The sequence below is a fragment of the Psittacula echo genome (assembly GCF_963264785.1).
Source record: "Psittacula echo genome assembly, chromosome: 2".
NCBI lineage: Eukaryota > Metazoa > Chordata > Aves > Psittaciformes > Psittacidae > Psittacula > Psittacula echo.
Genome location: NC_137737.1, coordinates 118,320,494 through 118,337,152, shown reverse-complemented (window position 1 = coordinate 118,337,152; position 16,659 = coordinate 118,320,494). Strand labels below are relative to the sequence as shown.

The window sequence follows — 16,659 nt, the reverse complement described above, 5'->3', positions numbered from 1 at the left end:
AATAAGAATTGACTAAACCTACCTATCCAGTCTTAAAAGAGTCTGTCTATCTGATCTGCCTACCTATATCTACCTATCTCCTTGTGAGATTCAGGCGATTATATGTAGTTCTTTAGTAATCGGATCTGTTCATCACTGAATACTGTATCATCAGATCTAACAACCAATGGAAGACGATAAAGACAACAAAGGAGGGTCCATGAGTGTTAAGCCAACCAAGTTCACTCCATACTGGGGAAAGATTCTCTCTGCTATGAAACACGGCACAAATTTGATACAACTACTTAATTTTGAAATTCAAATAAATTTATATGCATCAGTAAAACATGGTGACATACCAAGGTCAACTAAACATCAGTATAATACAACAGGCTGCAGTGATTATGCCACAGGTCTTTTCATGCTACGAAGATATGACATATGCTTAAAAAGTTTCTGCAAGCAACAAGACTGATTTTTGATTTTGATGCACACTGTAGATAGATGGAAGTCTGAATTTTCTACAGGCATCTTCAGCTTTACACAGTGAAAAAAAAATTCCACACTGGTTTAAAATGAACAAGACATTAAGACAACCCAGACCACTAACATATTCTCAAATATGTTACCTGCTAAGTCTTAATTAGTTACAGAAAAAATCTGAAAGAAACAAACCTCTGAGCTCATGTACCTTACATTGCCATTTGAAAAATATCTAAATGTAATAAGGATTGAAAATTTCAACTGTTCATCTCCCTGCTGTGGGCAACTATGCCCCACAAGAATCCTATTTTCTCTATTACCTTCAGATTAGAATTACAGATCCTGTATTTGACAAAGACCCTACCAGACAGAAGTGCTAGAACAACTCAAACTGCAAAGGGCAAGCTGCAGACAAAATCCCACCTAACTCCTGCAGGCAGACCAGTTCATGTACTTGTCCTTTACTCAGTGCTATGACTAAACCCACTGATTACTGCACAAGGAATAACCACATCTATCATTACTATAGCTGACTTTGCAACAAGTGTACTCCACAAATATGTAATTTATGATAGTGAACATTTCTAAAAAAAACCCAGATTATCAGAGTTCACTCACTTTGTTTTTTGGATTTCTTTTATATTTTATAACTCCTCTGTGTATTTGAGTTTATAAAATGTTGTATGGACATTTTATCTTATTTAAATATTGATCAATATTTATTATTAATTCTTAAAAATTATTTTTAGAATAAAGATTTAATTTATCTGCTTTTTAAACTCCTAAAATACTTGCACATAAATAAATGTGCATTCAAAACTAATAAGATATACCTTTTTTTCTATTATTCAGAGAAAATTATCTATATGGAGTTTGAGAAGCAGATTATGTTAGACAAACAAGGTATAAACCAAAATTTAACATGATGGCACATGCTACTCTGTCAATATGCACCTTTTGGCTTTTCCAAAATCTCTTCAATCTGACATAAATAGCCAACAGATTTATGTATAATTGTAATGGTTCAGAGACTGTCTCAAAAAAAAAAAAAATAAAAAAACAATCCTGATGTTCTTACCAGTTTTCAATATGCCTTTGAGTGAGCAAGTCTACACTTCTTTTTTTTCTCATGTCTTGAAATTTCAACAGCCTATTGAAATCCCATTGAGAGATCAACCAAATAACTGTGGTAAGCTTATAAAAGATTAAAAGCTGATCACTGTTGCACAGCCAAAACTTAAAAGTACTATAAATATTACTATTAGCCAGTGTATATGGAAGGTGGTATGATGAAGGCTCTGAAGAATGAAGCATGATTTGCAGCACAAATTTCCAACATGAAACCACTTCACACAAGCACTGAGGAATAGTGCAGTGATCTACTCTTTCAGCCTGCACTAACTTGCTCATCAGTACTTCATTTTTATTAATATTTATACCTGAATGCCATATGTTCAATGATCTGGTGTATAACGGAATGCTGTATGAAATCCAGAATAATTTATTGGCAAAGTAAATTTTAGAAAAGTAAACTTTCAAATATATCATTACTACATTATTTTAAAAATATAGGTACAAATTCTATGGAACTACACAGAATTTAAAGATAATTTCTTTTGTAATATTCTCATTTCTGGCATTCTTTTGTGAAATACAGGTCTTCCTACTTCTGAAAGCACTAAAAAAAGAGTCAAATATAACAAATGTAAATGATACTTTTAGCAAAGCTGACTTACCAAGGGAATCATTCTATCATAAAGCTCTCAAATACACATGGCTCCTCTAGAAGGAACCTCCTTAATACACTGTTATTTTAAACCCATATTGATATCTGCTTAACTGAAGGACAAGAGCACCCTCATAAGTAACAGCCAGAGAATTAAAGGCAGATGAATGGTTTTGTTTCAATTTTTAACTGGGATTAAAACCAACCAATCTGCAAATCTCCAACACAGTGTAAATTACAGCTTTTGAAATTAAAATGACCACACACAATCAGAAAGGTGTAGCACTGCTGAAATTTGATAGGTATAAGCCAGAAGAAGAAATGTTGGAATATGTACAGCTAAAATCTGCATAATAAAATAGCCACCTTTAATGTAGAAAAGTCAATCTGTGAACAGCAATTACATCAAACTTAGGAAGAAAAGACTGCATTAAGATCTTAGCTTCTTGCCATGCTAAAAGGTACAGACATATTTGTTTAGAAATAACAATAATACAACTGATACCAGCAGACTGCAATCAGTGTGCACTACCATCTCAATCACTACAAAAGAAAAAAAGTAGACAAAAAACCCCGAAATGCTCACCACTTCTTCATGTCTGCATTTTCTCACATTAATTCCATTAATCTGTTATTAAAAAGATAAAGAGAAGACTTACTCTATATTTCATAAGTATACATTTCATTTTACTTTTCTAGAAAAATACAATCAAAAGAACTTGTAATTTTACTCACCTGTAGAATTGCATCTCCTATAAAAAGCAAACCTGAAAGTTCAGCTGAAAACAGAAAGCATAATTTTTACTCATTTTGCAGAAAATATCCTACATTTTGTGTACATGTATTCCTATTGAAAGTGTTTACATAATCTTTTAAAAATTTAAACAAAAATAATTATTTGGATGTTTGGGGTTTTTTTTTAAATCCCCAAATACTGGCATATCAGTGTTACCCAGCCCAATATAAGACTATGAAACATCTTCCATCAGTCATTAACACATTTCAGGCCATTATGGTGAGGTATGGCATACTTTTCCTAATAGAAAATGACTGCAGGACTATGTCCAATTTGCCTGTGAGAGACCATTTCTTATAGACTCCAAGGAAAAAGCAACATGGAGACTCCAGAGCTACATATGAATGACAAATTTAACTTGCAAGCTTTTACCAAAGATACCTCAGAGACTGCATCATTGGTAAACTCTGTGGAGATTTATGCTGGATAACACTTTATATGCTGAAGAGCTAGATAATCAGTGTATTGTACAAAATCACCATCCAAACTGAGTTTTATTTTTAAAACAAATCTATACTTTATAAATCACAAGGGAATTTATAAAATCTAATTTTAAAGTCACAATTTTTTAATATTGTGTTGTGTTACAGAGCTATCTAATGCAAATATACTTTATAAATACACAAGAAATATAACAAGATTATTTAAGTGTCAATAAAGAAATAAATAATCCCTAACATAAGAACTAAGGAATGTTAAGAGATTATATGGGATTATTATCTATACCATCCCAAAACATCACAGAAGACACTTTCTAGAAAAGACTTTACTCATATTTACTTGAGTTGTAAAACTGGAATCAATATTAACATAAATTATAATACTCCAATATGTTTTTGAAGGACTGTTTTTATTAGATATATGTAATGAAGGATGCTTAAATTATTGGAGGATTGACATTTTAATTTTTTTTTTATTTTTTCTTAAATAAATGCACATCTCAATATTCATCAGACACTGGGCTTATATGTACTAACACTTCACATACATCCTAATCTTCTAGCCTAAGCTCCTTACGTGCATCACTAGTTTTAATAATTGGATTAAATATCACATTCTTTTTTAAAGATCCAAAGAAAGAGCTGGAGTCAATAGGGCGGAGGGCAGAACCAAGCCTGCAGAATTTTGAGGTACAGCCTCTGGGTTAAACAGCATTTTCTGTATCTGTATCCCTAGTACAGATGCATGGCATGATATTACAAGACAGTTGTACAACAGAGGTCCCTCAAAACTAGCTCTAAAAATCAGTAGCATTTTTATGAAAAGCAGTAATGGACATTATAGCTAGATAGGTATTGAGGTTAGAGAAAATGTATCAGCGACTGCAGCAAAAAAATGACAAAAAAAGTGTGCACTTTTGCGTGCTCAATTAAATTTCTTTTTTATTTTTTTTAGTCCTTAATAGCATTTTAATAGCTAGTGTAGATAATATATGCCACACTATTATGTATTATATTCTGATATGTATACTGAAAAGAACAGAGTCACAAGTATAACTTCTTAAAGTTAATGTTATTGCCTTCCTTAGGGGCTCATTCCATGCTGCTCTATAGCCTCCCTGCATACAACTTTCACATCTGCCTTTCAAGGTTGCCTTTCAGTTCTCAGTATCCTGATCCCTCTGTACCTCTCTTTCTCTGTTTGGGTGAATATGAGAATTTTTTTATGCTGGCACATTTTAATTGTGCAGAATAAGGAACCTAAAATTACTGCGTAACAGATGGAAGGAAATGCTTCCAAGTTTGTGCTTCTGACCTTATACAAATGTACACCAATATACACAAACTTAATACAGACATTAAATACCCAATGCTAGTACTGTTTCACAACCTTCATCTCTTATCACTGCACACATCATGAGTTGTTTAACCATTATTCATCTTCCTAGTACATATTACATCATTCCAGTAATTTCAAAACATTTCCAGTCAAAAACAATACTTCAAAACCAATTCAGCATCAGCTCTGCTTGTATTAAAAATGAATCCTTATGCAGCACCAGTTTTTCTAGGTATGAGTTGCTGCAAAGGCTTAACATAGCACAGCATCTAATAACAACACAGGGGTATTATCAAGGTTCTGTCATTACCCACCCCTGTTCAAGTACTACCCTACTAACCAGTATAAAAAAACATACATTCTCTTCTTGTGTTACCATGCTTTAATGGGCAAACATTTGATCTGCTACAGCTTCCTGGCAATAATCATTTGGAAATAAAAGCCACAAAAGTTAAATCTGTTAAGCATTTTTATTCTCTAAATACCTTAAAAATAATACCTTACAAGAACTTTTTTTTATTTTTTTTTAAATCATGTAGAAGACTGTTCACAAAATATTCCAGAAATAAACTACGTACTTTTTCAGAGAACAGTTCTGAGGATAGAGATCATAATAACACGGAGAGATAAAGCATTTGTTTAACACTTCCTGGAGAATCTCAAGATTTAATGCACTGGGTTATAAGGAGCACATCAAAACACAGTGTACTAATCTGACACCCACCTCTTTGTTCTTTGGAAATCTTAGAAATGACCACTGGAATATTATGTTCTGCTCCACCCTGAAAACAGAATAAATGGCAATTTTGTCAGTCACTAGGAACAGCTCTTTACTTAAAATTAAGTTTACCCTTTCTCTACCTGCAGGTTTCAGAGAGACTGATAAAATAATTATTCTGCATTTCCTCTTTCTTAAAAAAAACCCAAAAGCAAAAAAAAAAAAAAAAAAAAAACTAGCCCAAACTCAAAACCAAACAACCAAAAAAAAAAAAATAAATCCAAAACTTGATTGGGATTAATTCCTTATTGCCTCTCATAAAGAAGTTCCCAGTTGCTATCGCCAGCTCAGGAAGTGATTTGAATGTTGTTCAAACTTCTACAAGCTTGAAGAAAAAGAACATTAGTTCCTGTGAATTCTGGAGAGATTAATGTACGAAATTGTGTTCTGCAAAAAGCAAAATGGACATTGCACTACAATGGCAGCCATGCTGTGATCAGTTTTCATGCTGGCAAGAAATAGGTAAACAAAAGCCCAAGAAAAGCAAGTTTGGACTTTTCATCTCAAGGGTAGCCTTTATTTGTTTCTGTCCCTCCTACACAAGCACAAAGAGTGAGCAGAGCAGTGGAATAAGTAACAAGGAACCAAAAAGGAAACCTTATGAAATGGAACAGTAGGTATTCAATAAATGGGAGGAAATAAAGGAAAGCTAGACAGTAATTCAACAGTTCAGCAGCAATTCAGTGCTGTTGCTTCATTCAATTTATCCTGTGGGGACTGGAAATATTTATGGTGCTTAACAATAAAGTATTAAAAAGAAACCTTAAATAAAAAGTAAACTCAAAGGAAGAGAAAGGCATATACACACAAAGACACAAATATTTCTTTCCTCTGTAAAGAATATCAACATGTAAGCCTGAATGTAACCTGTACAAATTCAGATCCTCTCAAATTACAGTCTGCCACACCATTACTTTTCCTAGGAATCCTGGTTAAGAATTTGCTTACTCTTCTGTTTCAGAGAAAATAGCTGACCACCTATCTAGACAATGCATCCTTTCCAATGTTTTAAATTTTCCATCCCTCTAAATGTGGAAATGTAGTTACGATCTCAGACCAGGAGTCAAGTAATGTTGAGTAATTGTGCTGAAGTCTTAAGGGCTCAGACCTCTAACAGACTCTAACACCCATCTTTGCAATACAAATTTTCTCTGTCATTTCTCTCTAGGCAGGCATGGATGAGCTTGGAATAAAGGTAGCTACACACCTGCGGAGGTGGTCCTGATAGAAAAGGCAGAGGAAGCTCTAATCGTTGACAGCTGTTTGAAGGTCACTGTCCTGGATGTTGGCCATTACTGATGGAAGGTCACCTACATTTCCTTTCAAAGTGTTGCATGATACAGTTCTAAAGATTTCTTCTTAAGTCAGTTTTTTATGTATGAGGGTTTTTTTCTGAAATTTTAGTAATGAAAAATATGGAACTAAAACTAGCAACTTTTACTGGCAAATGCTGATTTTGTGTTTGGCTCCAAGTATAATAAGAAAATTACTATTTTGTTTTTCTAAGCAGAGGGAGTCCATACAACCTTACAGCAATTGTTGGACTTCAGCATCCACAGACAATGTAGGTGACATTTTTATTTCATACTAAAAGGCAACATTTATTGAGCTAACAAAAACAGCTTTAAGGTCTAATGGCACAATATGGCTAATGTCTATGAGGATAATCTTCGCAACTGAAAAATGGCGACATTATACATGTTGCCTATTGGAAGTAGTCCATGTAAAGCTCTGAACTGTCTTCAAAGACTGTCTTAAAGTATACTAGTTGGTATAAGCCAAAACTGTGCCAGGAATCACATACACAAGCCTTTAAAGATGAAAAGATAAATTTTTAAACTAAAAGCTAGATGATTCATCTATTTAATTAAAGCTTTCTAGCCTTTTCATTTTATTTTTTATCCTTTCAATTTGAAACAGAGAGAAAATGTGTTAATGAAAAATATCACAGAATGAAGACAAAAAGAATCATCTAAGTATGTACATAAGTGTGAGCAGGACAAGTGCATATGCTTGCTTTAGAGATTTTTTGATTGAGTTGAATTTTGAAAGTCACATGGAATCTCAGCAGATGTGCAATGCTATTCATCATTTAAAAAGAACAAACAACACAGTCAGGAAAATGGCAGTGTACAGTGTCCTGGTAGCCAGAAGTCAGACTGTAACTGCAAACCTTAATTTATTTAATGAACCATCAATTTTATTGTCTATTTCCACAAGAACTCTACACTCCAATTACTGAGAAACATGATGTTCTTTCAGAAGTCATATACTTAGCAGCTTCTTGTGTCAAATCATAGACGTGTCGGAGATGTGATAAATGACTGAAATACTACATTACACAATTTCTACATCTAACTCCATGGCTATTCCTTCACACAGAGAGGTTTATTACTGAGAGTTCTAAAGGGGCTTCAGAAATTAGAAAAAAAAATCCTTCTGAAGATTGTAAACCAGATCAGTTCTGCTTCAAATTCAATCGCACATTTACAATTAATTTCAGTAAAATAAAGTACAGCAAAACACAAAAATGGGTTTTCTTTTGTTCTTTCATACCTTCAAAGAGTGGATTATAAGCAATATTTTAAAGGGCTTAAGTTCAGATCTTGTGTAAAGCAATCTCAGAAGCAGATTTTTTTAAAAAGCTGAATGCCAAAACTAGACAAAATCATATTGAAACACAAATATTTTAAGGTAAGTGGCACTAATCACTGTACTGCTATAACTCACATATCAGATAAACTGCATCCCCTGATACACACCACTTTAATAAAGCCCTCAGATAACCCCCGTCTTCAAGTAACCATAGAGTAGCAAGGCAACAAGAATATAGGGTTTTATGGGAAATAGAGTTACTGAAACAAAGAGGAAAAGCCTCCTCACTTCTACAAAAACAGTTACTTTTCTATTTAAAACTAATAATAAATGTAAGTCCATTATTAAAGTTTAGGTATCTTCAAAAAACCCCAAAGTAACAAACTGTTACTCATCTGCAAGAGGAAGCATACGATGATTGGTACCTTTTAAAAAAGTGAACTAGCACTCTTCAGAATACTTGGAATTTAGATTGACATTTCATGACATACCTAAAAAGTCCATTTCAGTAAGTCTTCATAGAGTTTGCTTACCATTAAATTCCAGTTCTAAGTTGTTTCTTACTACTATCTTAAAATTATAGTAGCAGATTATATGGGGCTACGAAATTAATGGACAGGGGCAGAGCAGTTGATGTCATCCACCTGGATTTGTGCAAAGCGTTCGACACTGTCCCACACAACATCCTTGTCTCTAAATTGGAGAGACATCAATTTGATGGGTGGACCACTTGGTGCATAAAGAACTGGCTGGATGGCCACACACAAAGAGTTGTGGTCAATGGCTCAATGTCCAGCTGGAGACCGGTAACGAGTGGTGTCCCTCAGGGATCGGTGCTGAGACCGGTCTTGTTCAACATCGTTGTCAGTGACATGGACAGTGGGATTGAGTGCGCCCTCAGCAAGTTTGCCGATGACGCCAAGCTGTGTGGTTCGGTTGATACGCCGGAGGGAAGGGATGCCATCCAGAGGGACCTCGACACGCTTGTGAGGTGGGCTGATGCCAACCTGATGAAGTGCAAGGTCCTACACTTGGGTTGGAGCAATCCCAGACACAGCTACAGGTTGGGCAGAGAAGAGATTCAGAGCAGCCCTGTGGAAAAGGACTTGGGGGTGTTGGTCGATGAGAAAATGAACATGAGCTGGCTTCAGTGTGCTCTCACAGCCCAGAAAGCCAACTGTATCCTGGGCTGCATCAAGAGGAGCGTGACCAGCAGGTCAAAGGAGGTGATCCTGCCCCTCTACTCTGCTCTCGGGAGACCTCACTTGGAGTATTGTGTGCAGTTCTGGTGTCCTCAACATAAAAAGGACATGGAAGTGTTGGAACAAGTCCAGAGGAGAGCCATGAGGATGATCAGGGGACTGGAGCACCTCCCGTACGAAGATAGACTGAGAAAGTTGGGGCTGTTCAGCCCTTAGAAGAGAAGGCTGCGTGGAGACCTCAAAGTGGCCTTCTAGTATCTGAGGGGGGCCTACAAGGATGCTGGGGAGGGACTCTTCATCAGGGACTGTAGTGACAGGACAAGAGGTAACAGGTTCAAACTTAAACAGGGGAAGTTTAGATTGGATCTAAGGAAGAAATTCTTTATTGAGAGGATGGTGAGGCACTGGAATGGGTTGCCCAGGGAGGTTGTGAGTGCTCCATCCTTGGCAGTGTTCAAGGCCAGGTTGGATGAGGCCTTGGGTGACATGGTTTAGTGTGGAGTATCCCTGCCCATGGCAGGGGTGTTGGAACTAGATGATCTTAAGATCCTTTCCAACCCTTACTATTCTATCATTCTATGATTCTATTCTATAATTATTGTGTTTACATTGTGTTGACTATCCAATTGCTTGTCAATCTTTCTTTTTTAAGGATTACTAAAAATGGAATCTAGCAAAAGAGGTTCCATGTTTATTGATTTTCTAAAAAGAAACAAATAATACTGTTTAACACACATAGAATTCTACTTGCCATTTTCACTAAATATTCTACTTCATCCGAGTAAGTTTGCTTCCTTTGCTGAAAGAGATATCTTTCCTATTTAATATATTTGTTGAAGGGATTCCATAACCTTATTTTTAGTTATTCCAAAAATTAAAAAGAAATAATCTATTCAACTCTGAATTTAGGTAGCTTCACCTTTCCACTACTTAAGATTAATACTGATCAAAATATCTATGGAATAAAATAAATAATTTTAGTTTAGAGCCTTTATTTGTAAATTCTATTGCAGCTGCTTCTAGTACACTTGATATAGGTGTTTTGTTTTGTTTTGTTTCCCTATGGAGACAAGATTTGTTTTCCTGTCTAGGCTGAATTAACAATCTGTTTTGGCACTTCAAAGGATTTTCTGCAGTACAATGGACATCTTGCTCTAAAATTTTAAGAATATCTCACTCCACTAACTTAAGAAAGACCACTGCACATTCTCTATTTAATTTATATTTCTCAATGATATTTTATTTTATGCAATGTACCTGATACTTCAATAATATAATATTGAATTTCTTAGCAATTTTAATTTGAAAAGATAACCCACTGTAATGTATACCTAAGAAATCAATTTTAGTGACTCTTAATGAGATTTGCTCTCCAAACCTCAAAAGTCCTTACTGTAACCAGTTATTTCTTGGCACCAGCTAAATAAAACCTCATTCAGACATACACTTAATTTTACACTGATATGCATTACTTCATCGCTATTCAGCGAAATGTAACTTATATTAGAGGAAAATAACTTGTGAGATGTTGACTAAACTTGCGAGAAACTTTGGGCACAAAATAGCAATTAGTTTTCGTTGATTAGAGGTCTTCAGTGGGTCAAGACAATAATGGCAAGTGTACCAAGACATATTTTAATAACTAGTATTTCTATTCAGCAATATTCTTATCAAGGACAACACAAATGCACATTAATCCCTCTTTTGAGTCCCTTTTTACAGGGTCAGCACTAGCAGATGTTCACAGAGAAGTCTATACTTTCACTTTGTATGCGTAATTTAAGCCTCTTTGCATTCATGTGAAATATTGCTATCTTGAGACTGAGGACTGCTCTGTCTAGAAGATAGAATTAATGTTGTGTTGTATACACTGAGATTCAAAATTAAGGAAACAGCTTACACTATGACAGGTTTTCAAAAGCATAGAGTTTGATGACAAAAATTAATAACCCTTCCCCTCTCCCTCAAAAAAGGATCACCTACACTTATATATGTTCCTAAGCCTTGCTGAAGAAAGCAAAAATATGTAGCCTGATAAATTGCTACCTTTGGTTGATCTACAGCAAAATAAATATGAAAAAGCAGTAACACTCTGTCCTACTAATGAACTGCAGTGAATTAATGTGATATCCTTTGCAGGAGAATTGATGATGAACTTACTGGCTGTTCCATGTGTCTGCTAGTGTAATTTAGCATTCATTGATAACCATTTGAATTAGAGTGCTGTTGAACAAAAGTACAGTCTGTGTAGTTGCAAACAGTTTTCAACTCTCCTATCAAATTTTATTACAGAGTTGCTCACCTTAAATCTTAAGGGAATGACCTTTACATTGCCTTCCATTCCATAGGGCAGTGTAGCTGCTGGTTTACCTACTGGACAGTAGCTTACATCCTACAATATGATTGTTCTCTTGTTTCTAGTCCTCTAAAATATAGTTTGTCCTCATTAAAAGTAACATTAACTATATACAAGGACACTTTTTGTGTAACAGGGAGCAATAGAAAAAAAGAACCCCAAAACCCCATCCTACCTTTATACTTAATCCAAATCCTCCTATAGTCTGTCTCCTAATTGTTACTGTTCTTTCCTGAAAAAAAAAGAAGTTAGGTTTAATGTTTTCTGCCATAACATCTATATTCACACTTTGATAAGTTGTTCCTGTGCTTTCTCCCTACATTAATTTTTCTTGTTTTAATAAACTTGCGAATTTCATAATGCGAAAATCCCATGAAACCTATGCCACAGAGAAAAAAGACAAAAAGTCTGGAAAAAAAAACTGAGGTTCTGTCTCAGACTAGAATTAATTTGTTCAATTTATACCATACTAGCAATTACTGCAATGCAATAAGAACAGAACTGTAAAGTTTTAACACCGCACAACACATGCATTTTAGAGGTCTTAACCTTGCCTAGTAAGAAATTGGTCCCATATGCAGACTGAACAACACATGCTGAAGTACATAAACTGCACTCCTGTAGGACATTTTCCAATTTAGTTTAATCCAAAAGGAATACAGCTTGTGCAATCCAAGACCACTCAATGATGTGAACCAACACATAAGTGCACATCATCCAGAAAACCATTTCAAAGCACAGTCCTAATCCAAATTAATAAAAAATAATTCAATCACAGCCACTGTTGATGTCATAGCTGTGGTTTAAAAATCATAAGCAAAGATTTAAAGGATGTTGTTACAGACAGAATTATTTAAAGCAGCCCATTTTTTTACTTTTATTGCTCATTTTAAATGCACTCCTGTAAAAACTGTAGGCTAGTGTATCCCTTAGATATGAACATTTACAAAAAAGACTTTTTGATTTTCTAGTTTTTCTTGTTGACTTTATTTCCAAAGATCATTTAGAATTAGTCAATTTGGTTAGCAGTAAAAAGCCTTAGTAGCAGATATTCCATATATCCATACACCAATACATGAAATATATGGAGTTTTTAATGACCTCTATACGTGGTCTAGATCTTATAAATTATATATTGCATAATGTAAGTCTGAATATATATTTTATGTATATATATTCAACTATTTCAGTATAATCAGCCAGTGTCAGCCAGATTTGAACGTCTCTTATCAGAAACATACCAGTAACAGAAAGGATGGAATATCTACATAGGTATTTTGTCCTTATTTCATATGCAGAAATGAAAAGAAAGCATGTGAGGCTACCACATAAGAGTTTTGGGAACTTGAATTTGAGGGGAAATCAGTTGCTTTCTTTCTTTCTCAAATTTGTTGATGAATTGAGTAACTGCAGACAGAGCAAGCATAAACTAGTTCTGTGTTTCGAATGGCAAGACAAAATGGGTGGCCTAAAATGAGACTTTCTGTTTGTTTATTTATTTAGTCTAAAGCTTGTAAATGTTTACTCTAAGAAAGAGGTATATAATTTTGTTGTTAAATGGCCCAATGTTTCAATATTTTTTTTACATTTGAAATGCATGAAAAAATATACTTTTATATTTGTTACCCACTAATGAATGCATAACATAGCAATAGAGGAATATACGACTATCCTGTTTCATCTATGTTCTTCTGCACTGTGCAGAAGGACCAGAAGAGTCTCCACAGCTCTCAACCCACACCATCTAGGAAGGTGTTTTTATAACGAAGTTCCCAGAAACTGGGTTCAGTCCACAGTTATTTCCCTTCAGGCCACTAACTGTACTTATAAAACCTTTAGTCTGTCAGGAGGTTTCAGCCAGAGGTAATGCTGCAGGCAGTACATTCAGGATAAACCAATATAAGCCACAGCCTGATGTGTGGTCTAAGCTGAGTTTACACAGATGAACATGAAACACTCAGCAGTGGCTCCAGTGGTAGCTGTATTTTTCCTGTTAACTCCACCTCATATTCAGCTCCAGCTTGTGTTGAACATCTAGTTAAGAACAGAAGCTTGACTTGCACATTCTAGCAGACGAATTCTAGTATTTTTGTTATACATGTCAAATCAAATAGAAAATATCTGCATTACCTAAGAAGATGCTGAATAATAAACCAGCTTGATGTACTAGATTAACCATGAGTGAAATAAAGAATATCACCCTTTACAATTAAATTTCAAATTAAGTGGTATGCTTAGAGAAAAACATAAATCTTCAGTAAAATTCGTAGCCCATACGTGAAGTTTAAATAGCGACATATGAATATATTCTAAACTGGAGCTATGCTTTAAAAAAGCCTCATAAAAAGCTGTCCTGCATAATATTTCTATTCTCGTTGTTTTTATTTTCAAAAACCAGTGTAAAAGCTTCAATAAAATATTATTTCTGATTTTCACTTAAGTGAAGGCAGAGTCATATCAGCCCTGAAAACTCTTGATTCGCAGTCTTATGTGAGGTTACCAGTGCTGTCTAACAGGAAACAAAAAACATTTTCCACTGGAGTTGAGAATTACTTTTTAAGAGGAAGAAATGCATGCTTCTGAAATACTTCACCAGCATAGCTGACTACTCAATAAACAAAACACTAAAAGTAAGCAAAGGGAACAGAAAAAATTCAAGCAACTGTAATTTTCGCGCACAACATAATTTATCAAGAGAGTTTCATCTAGGTTTTTTTTTCTAGGATCTTTTCTAGTGGATATTAAATATTTCATGTCTGTTACTGAACTGAATTGAACTTTAAAAAAATACTGCAAACTAGAGTCACTTCAGTGATTATGTGCAACGAAGGCATTGCACTGCATTTAACCTAGGCTAATTTAACACACTTCTCATTCTTATGATAAAGAATGACTTTGGTGTATCTTTAACGTAAAGACTTACATATGCTTCATAGCATAATAGTTAGCAATTACACACCTGTAAACAATTAATGATCTTCAAAAATACACATCAGAATTACACAAGCTCTGTATTTCATCAGTAAACTAGCAATAATCACCCAGTCTGCAACTGCAAATCTACATCAACAATATAGTGAAAAAGCTTTTCCAGAACTTTCAGAAACATCACACTTTTCATAAACCTGTAAAAACTGTAATCCATAAAGAAAAATAAATATATTCAGTGCAGGTCAGTCAAAGCAGGAGCCCAAGATAGGTGATAATCTTCATCATCTATGTCTTATATTCAGTAGAGAGACAGAACATCAACAAATCCCTCTCCTTAGAGTTGCAAAGTAACCTGAATAAGTATTTTGATGGTAGATACCAGCTTTGCAATGGTTTGCCAGAAAACTCTTTATCCAACTAAGATTTTCTTTGCGACTTGCATCACTTGCATGTGATTTTTTGCATGTGACTTGTAAAAAAATCCCAAACCAAGTTTCATTTTCAGTGCCATCTTCAATCAAAGTGACCTGAATAAACCCTGCACTATATTTTAATGTAAAATAATGTAATAGAATGATTACTAAAATAAAGAAGTTTGACCAGAAATCTGGAGCAAATTATTTTGTTCTGATTTCTTTATTTAGTATTTCAAATAAGCAGTCACAATAATAAAATGCTTTTCACTGGCCCAATGGCTTTAAGTTCTTAAAAGGCTTTACAACTATTAATCTAGCCCTTCTGGGTAACTGCCCCCAGTTTATATACTGGGCATGACGTGCTGTGGTATGGAATACCTCTTTGGCTAGTTTGGGTCAAGTGTCCTGTCTCCGCTTCCTCCCGGCTTCCCCTCTTCCCTGGCAGAGCATGAGGCTCAGAAAGTCCGTGGTCAGAGTAAACATTACTGAGCAGCAACTAAAACATCGGTGTTATCAGCGTTGTCCCAAGGCTGAAAGTCAAAAACACAGCACTGCACGAGCTACTGAGGAGAAAAATGACTGCTACTCCTGAACCCAGGCCATAATGAAATATGGCAACAACTCTTGAAGGCAGCACATTTTGTATCAGTAAAGAAGTGCTCTAAATATCCTGATTGACCATTTATGGTTATTTCAGATTTAGGATCGTGATGCTTCACTGATTCCAACTATCCACTTAAAATATAATCTAACGAAAAATATCTGTCAGCTGTAGATAGTCTATTAAATTTTACCTAGCTTCACTTTCCCTTCTATTGGCAAAGGATAATACTCTATGCTTGAGTTTGCAATGGTTTTGCAAATTCCAAGAGTAACTTCACCTTCAAGTTTACAAATTAAAACTTGATTCTGATTAAAAGCTACTTAGTCCAATACTAAAACTACACAAAATATCCTGCGAGCTTGCTATTCCATTATCACATTTGTTATCTACATTACACCAAACAGAGGGAAAGTTAGAGCTCCTAGGATCCTTAAATGCGAGATTTAGAGCAGTGTTTCAGAAGCTGCTTCCTGGGACAGAACAAAAGTAGTTATCATTTTATTGAAAAATTCAAAGCTGCTGCCAAGCTGTCAGCATTTTCCATGCCTTTAACTCAGAAAATTCCTCATCCACACATATGCTCATTGACTGAAAAGAGAGCTAAGACTTTTGCCCAAAAAATTCTTCCTTAGAGCTTTGCACTGAAATAGAAGCAATGTTTTTTTAGGCTTTAATTAAAGAGGTATTAAAATTTCTCCTTAAAATCCACAGAATCTTCTAGAGATCATGGACATAATTTTAAATGTGATTACAAGTGAAGAATGACTGAGTGACTCTGTGAGCACAGCAACAGTAAATAGGAAACAAAACCACAGAATCCTGTGTACTCATTAATTATTTACATTTAGTCAAGAGTTAATGTTATTTTTAACAATTAAATCTTAGGGCACAGAAAGATTCAAATATTTTATTCTGACTTTCATGTGATGTAAAAAGAAGTTTATAATTGCTTAACTGACTAACAATAACGAATAATTAGTAATACTTTGAAATTATTTATTTTGTATAACATAA

At 34.7% G+C, this 16,659-nt stretch overlaps 1 protein-coding gene across 1 annotated transcript in view; it reads right to left on the bottom strand.

The window, feature by feature from the left end:
• SNTG1 (syntrophin gamma 1) overlaps positions 1–16,659 on the bottom strand; it is a gene marked incomplete at its 5' end in the record, with an annotated part of 149,827 nt that overhangs the window by 123,685 nt on the left and 9,483 nt on the right. The window contains 4 exons of the mRNA XM_080609708.1: positions 2,775–2,816; positions 2,924–2,967; positions 5,488–5,545; positions 11,870–11,926. Coding sequence (XP_080465834.1) covers positions 2,775–2,816; positions 2,924–2,967; positions 5,488–5,545; positions 11,870–11,926 — 201 coding nt within the window. The remainder of the gene's footprint in view (positions 1–2,774; positions 2,817–2,923; positions 2,968–5,487; positions 5,546–11,869; positions 11,927–16,659) is intronic.